Source organism: Priapulus caudatus, unplaced genomic scaffold, assembly GCF_000485595.1.
Source record: "Priapulus caudatus unplaced genomic scaffold, Priapulus_caudatus-5.0.1 Scaffold2832, whole genome shotgun sequence".
Classification (NCBI taxonomy): Eukaryota; Metazoa; Priapulida; class Priapulimorpha; order Priapulimorphida; family Priapulidae; genus Priapulus; species Priapulus caudatus.
In genome coordinates, this window is record NW_014579893.1 from 17,962 (window position 1) to 24,017 (window position 6,056).

Consider the following 6,056-nt stretch of genomic DNA (forward strand, 5'->3'; position numbering starts at 1 on the left):
CGCCGCTCGCTGACTCGACGCGCTATCGATCGTGCCGCGCGACCGGACACACACACACACACACAGACACACACACACGAGACCGATTACATTACCTCCCCTCCACTCCGTTACTCCGTTAACTCCGTGGGCGGAGGTAATAAAAATAAATAAGGATCCTAGTATAAGGGACACAGTTCGGATAATCATGCTATTAAGCGACTACACATCTACGCCCTCACCAAGGTCACGCCGTCGCCTGCAGCTGCTACGTGCGCGATTATTCTCGGTGGTCCTGAGGGCGGCTGCCTCTCCTTGATCTGCTTGGCCCTGGCCAGCGCCTGCGATGTGGTGAGCGGGTTCGTGAAGGGACTAGCCAGCGCTGCATCGCGACAGCTATCCGACACTAACCAACAAAATACACAGACAAGACTAGTTATTGGATCTTGCTGAACACTCCCCTTCTCTAGTAAAGCATGCATCGCCTATTCGTGTGAAATTGCATATGAAAACAATCATATCTAATGTGAGATCGGCACGTATTGATGAAAAGAATATTGTGTGAGTGTTCTATGACATGTTGGCCTTACTAGTATATAGATTTGCTGTTATGCAAGGAGTACCGGTAAGTATCAGAACGTTCGAGAACATATGAAAATGGTTGGAAAAAAACACGAGAAGCCATTTCCCCTCCTATGCATGCATCTCCTTTTTTCGTTGCTAAATGAAACCGTGTGAAATAGAACACATGATGTAGTCACATACACTGTATGCAGCTGTAATCATGATTATCCTAAATTATCCTAACATAACAACCCTGATAAACACACAAGTATAAAGAGGAACATAAAAACAGGACTACGTGATAAACAGTCTGTTTACGACGTAATTCTGATGAAATCAATATCTACTACGTTTACCGTGGTCCCAGCTTTATTTGACCTCAGATAAACGGGTACATCGCTCAAGGGATACCCCACTTGAATAACAATCACTATACACATTATTATGTGTTCACCACATAATCGGCACACTTTCACGATTCCTGACAACTCCCGATAAAGCAGGGACTGCTGTATTATACAAACACCAGTTGAATGCAGGGACTGCTGTATTATACAAACACCAGCTGAATGCAGAGTGACAGGATGGAGGAATGCGAGAGTACCGTTTATTGCGTGTGAGATGAACGGATGCTGGAGCAGGGCGGGCCACGTCAGCCGCTGCGTTGCATCCTTCTGCAGCAGTCCCTGCAGGAAGTCTGTGAACGTGGGGCTGAGGGCGGGCGGCCACGAGACGTTGTCGCCAGTAATCATGGACACGAGCTTGTAGATGCTGTTAGTGTAGAATGGTGGCGTGCCCACAACCATCTCATACAGTATGCATCCCAGTGCCCTGCGAGTTAATTACAGTAGTTAATTACAGTAGTTAATTACAGTAGTTATAATTACAATAGTTAATTACCATAGTTAATTACAGTAGTTATAATTACAATAGTTATAATTACAATAGTTAATTACAGTAGTTATAATTATAATAGTTAATTACAGTAGTTAATTACAGTAGTTATAATTACAATAGTTATAATTACAATAGTTAATTACAGTAGTTATAATTATAATAGTTAATTACAATAGTTAATTACAGTAGTTATAATTACAATAGTTAATTACAATAGTTAATTACAGTAGTTATAATTACAATAGTTAATTACAGTAGTTATAATTACAATAGTTAATTACAGTAGTTATAATTACAATAGTTAATTACAATAGTTAATTACAGTAGTTATAATTACAATAGTTAATTACAATAGTTAATTACAATAGTTTATTACAATAGTTACTACATTGTCTTAGTAGTTACTAACACAATGTGTTAGTGTCTGAAATCGTGTATATGTGACTGACTCCCGTCAAAACTTCTACCATGTGTTGTTCAATAACTATGTGATCTAGATCACGGATAGCTATAATGGACAAATTGACCGATCACATACAATCCTAGGGCAATGTTTGAGGTAGATTCTGAGCTCAGGTTTGTTAAATTAGCATTGTTCAAGCGTAATAATCCTAGGTATAGGTTAGGGCTAGTGAATAATGTAGTCTCTTCACACTCCTCTGTTTTTATTCACTCCTGATTTTATCCATCGGGTAGCTAAGGATCTCCCTCCCTTACATAATAACACGTGTACATACGTGAATGAAGATATCTGCGATTATTTACCCCTGATGTACACTTATAGATAGAGCATCTCTCACCAGAGGTCAGCATTGTGATCGTACGGTCTCTCCTCCACGAGTTCTGGAGCCATGTATAAAGGAGTGCCCTTGACAGAGGTCAAGACAAAGGTGTTGGGGCTCATAGTTCTAGCAAATCTGAAATGGCAAACCTCTCGTTACGTGTGATTAAAAAATAACGACTAAAATTAAAAAAACGGATCTTTCTGTCCGTAATGCCAGCTACTCAACGCTACACAACAAGCCCTTTGCATGCTCAACCTTCAGAAGGAAATGCTAGTATATATTACATATATGTTACATTATGTTTTAGAATGATTGCTGCTTAACTTTCGTGTGTATATATATATTATATATATCTGGTTGAAAGTAGGCTACCCAAAGTCACATAGCTTGACAACTCCGTCCGTTGACAGCAGGACGTTCTGGGGTTTCATGTCTCTGTGCAGAATGCTGTGAGCATGGAGGTAGTACAGTGCTGCCACCAGCTGGCAGGCAATGATCTGCACCTTAGGAGCAAAGCAGAGAAGTCACGTGATTCAGGTCGTCATGCCAACGAATGATCACCCTCCAAAAACATTTCCAGTGGTTATGGTTCACGGAGTATTTGTATTATATTAGTATATTTATTATATTATTGCACTGATATTATAGTAATATTAATACTACTAATATGAGTATATTATTGCCCGTAATTATAGTTTTACTGAAAACAACTATATAAGATTATTATTATATTACAGTCTTCACAAAAAGTAGCCAATCACAGCTTTTATTACTCGACCAAGTAAGCTTAGCAATTCACGGAGTGAGATCTGATCAAACACACCATCTATCGATTCATACGAACCAATATGGAGATCGAAACATCTAGGAAACATCATAGCCACACTCTCACCACTAACCTGACTCTCTGGAATAGAGCTGTCATCTTCCAGTACCCTAAACAATTCTCCTTCAGCATAGTCTGTCACCGCAACAACCTGCAATACATGCTATAATATTATCCATCTTGTCTACAGGGGCCACCACTTAAACACGCGGCACTCACAACAGATTTTCAATCACAGCAACGCTACTTGTAACGCTACTCATACGTTCCTCAGTCTCCGTCTCAAAGGCGTCCAGCGTTCTGACGATGTTCTCGTGTTGAAGCGATTTCATGATGTCGATCTCGTGTCTCAGGTTCGTGAGATCTCGCGTCGACCGGCCGATTTTTGGGATAAACTTGAGCGCAACTATCTGTGGAACACAGATAATACTGACTATGAGAAACTGTCGTTAAAATAAATAAGAGTAAAATTATAGAATAAAGTGCAGGTTCTATTAAAACAATACATTAGGCTATTAATAAACGATTTCAGTATGTCATTGAAACTTACATAACTGGGTTTCATCAAGAGCTAACTATGGTTTCATCCATATGACATTAGTGTAGAAATTTAAGCAAATACATCATATGAATACTGTTTAATACTAGAAGTCACCAGATGAGATATTAAATTCTCATAGTCGGATATAAAATCTCATAAGATGTTTTGCTATATTTCTCATACAACATCATAGAATCTTCAATCACATCATCACAAACTAACATTCTTGAAATGACCCACGGCAGATTGAATCAACATACCTGAGTTGTGTACAATTTTCTACCCCTGTATACTTTTCCGAAGGACCCCTCTCCAATCATATCTAGGATGTGATAGTCCTCCATTACACGTATAGCATCCTACTAATGAAAAGTGTAGAGTGTACTGTCAGTATTGCTAAACTGTAAACAGCTTAGCTAGCTTAACAATTATTAGGTACATTAGCTTCAGCTACAGTTATTTACAGTGAGGGTCCCCACAGCATCACAAGCAAAGCAAGCAATCACTGTCACTATCTGGCAGCCATAGCGTACTACTGTACTACTGTACTACTACTAGTAATAGTGTCACTGACACAGTAACAACAGTGATGTTGATAGTGACACACACCCATAACAAGTACGAAGTGGATAAAACTGCAGCGCTGTATCCGCAAGGGTGGGCACTATATAACAACCACGTACCGGTACTTATTATGCGACAGAGGGACACGTGGAAATGTAAAATTTCTGTAGAATGATGAATGAACAGAACACTGTTTTAAACAGTACCAGATGAACTTGGAGATATTTTATATTATCAGAACTCATAATTTGTACATTTCTATAAATAATCTATCTATGCATAGGATTGTGATAAGGATATGGGTGTAGTGATCTTATGCTTGATCTTACTTGGTCAAGGGCATAGGCACTTGGGACGTTTCAATAATAAAATGATGGTAAATAAACACGAAATGTATTTACTACCGCTCATAGGGTCTATATGTCCCCCAGGTTACTGCCGGAAAGTAACCTGGGTACGGTCCGGTATACCGGAACTTCCCTGGTAACTATCTGATATGGTTAGGGTTAGGGTTAGGGTTAGGGAGTAGGCATAGGCGACTCCCTAGACTCGTTAGTGGAGTAGGCGAGGTACGGTCCGGCATATTAGATAGTACCAGCAGAGCATATAATCACGTTAGATTTATATGCTCTGTGTACCAGGGTAACGGTTCGTATACCCCAGTACCCTGGGGACATAGACCCTCTTCAGCTTTTAGCTGACGCACTACCCAGCGTCTTAATTTCCCTCTACTATACTGACCTTTTCGACCTATTATTGCCGATTAACTTCCTCTGTAACATATCCGATCAATATGCTCCTCTGCAACACACATGCTGGCCATAGCTTTGACAACAAAAACAAAAATTATAGACTAATGAACTAATGTTGTCACATTAAACTAAGTGTTGTTGTTTGGGGCACAGCGGTATGTGTCGTGTACATGTTGCAGACAGCGGCGGCGGGGGTGGAGGGGAGGGGGTTTCTCCCTATAGGAGTAGCTACAACGAGTAAGGCCTCCGCAATTGTTTCCCGTGGTGCACTAATATCGTCTCTAGAAAATGCCTTTCTTTAGCATTTTTTTTCCAGGAATTCGCACTAGAATGGCAATAATTTGCATTATGCCAGTTGCACGCAAGTTATAGATCGCGTCGTGACGTCTATCAAAGCGCATTAGGAAAACAGCTTAAAATTGGTCTGTTGTGTAATGTCCATTCCATGCTAGTGCGTACCCATCGGTCGGCCGTCGGCCATTTTTGTGTATGAACGGGATCCGACTACTTACGTAGAAATTCGCATCATAGAGCTGAGCAAAAAAGTTTTTCGAGCGGAGATAGCTAGAGCAACGATATCTGTAGTTCTATTTAACATTAATAAAGTGTATGTTCTGTGTAAGCCAGTAACAGTGCGCGAGTAAGTTTTAATTAATTTCTCTTCGATGCTATTCAGGCCTGCCGCCTATGGATTGCCCTCTACTGTTGTTCAACACCATACATACATATACATATACATATACATATACATATATACATATACATATATTGAATCATGAATGGTACTGGTACTCAGTGGTAGCAGGTAGGTATGTGCTGCGGTTATGACCTCCCCTTTAACCTCAAAATTAACCTCTCTATATATATACGCCTAGTGAGAGCCCGAAACGGGCATTACACCGAATATATACGTATTATATATTAACTATATAGTTATATATTATAATTAGTTATTTTATTATAGAGATCAGTGACTTACACACAATCCGTGTACCAAAATTTACAAACATTTACAAGTGGTGATTGTTCTCTTGTTTTGGGTATGTTGAGAAACTTTAATAATTTCTGTTTTATCTCCACGATGGCGCCACATTCGAGGCTGAAGCTCGCACCCGGCTGATAGATGCGATATGATATGAGGTATATAT

General features: G+C 39.8%; 1 protein-coding gene across 3 annotated transcripts; it reads right to left on the reverse strand.

Annotated features, from left to right (window-relative positions):
- Positions 1 to 193: 193 nt before the first annotated feature.
- Positions 194 to 5,943, reverse strand: LOC106819107 (serine/threonine-protein kinase 36-like). Of its 3 annotated transcripts, none has more exons than XM_014823771.1 (8): positions 5,888 to 5,943; positions 3,853 to 3,954; positions 3,321 to 3,461; positions 3,125 to 3,202; positions 2,598 to 2,722; positions 2,241 to 2,357; positions 1,148 to 1,374; positions 194 to 385 (listed from the first exon to the last, which is right to left on the reverse strand). In XM_014823771.1, the coding sequence occupies exons 2-8, from the start codon at positions 3,934 to 3,936 to the stop codon at positions 210 to 212; spliced, it is 948 nt and encodes a 315-aa protein (XP_014679257.1). In that variant the 5' UTR covers positions 3,937 to 3,954; positions 5,888 to 5,943; the 3' UTR covers positions 194 to 209. The 3 variants fall into 3 exon arrangements, with proteins under 3 accessions (XP_014679257.1, XP_014679254.1, XP_014679255.1); XM_014823768.1 differs by having other exon boundaries at positions 2,598 to 2,728; XM_014823769.1 differs by having other exon boundaries at positions 2,598 to 2,728; positions 3,853 to 3,951; positions 5,888 to 5,929.
- Between the last annotated feature and the right edge of the window lie 113 nt (positions 5,944 to 6,056).

What these genes read in the sequence shown, in the direction of transcription:
- LOC106819107 (XM_014823768.1), bottom strand. Translation starts at nt 3,936, where the DNA reads ATGGAGGACTATCACATCCTAGATATGATTGGAGAGGGGTCCTTCGGA. An exon ending in GATCACAATGCTGACCTCTG is followed by an intron (nt 1,375 to 2,240) that starts GTGAGAGATGCT and finishes ATTAACTCGCAG; the next exon opens with GGCACTGGGATGCATACTGT. An exon ending in CATCTCACACGCAATAAACG is followed by an intron (nt 386 to 1,147) that starts GTACTCTCGCAT and finishes TTTGTTGGTTAG; the next exon opens with TGTCGGATAGCTGTCGCGAT.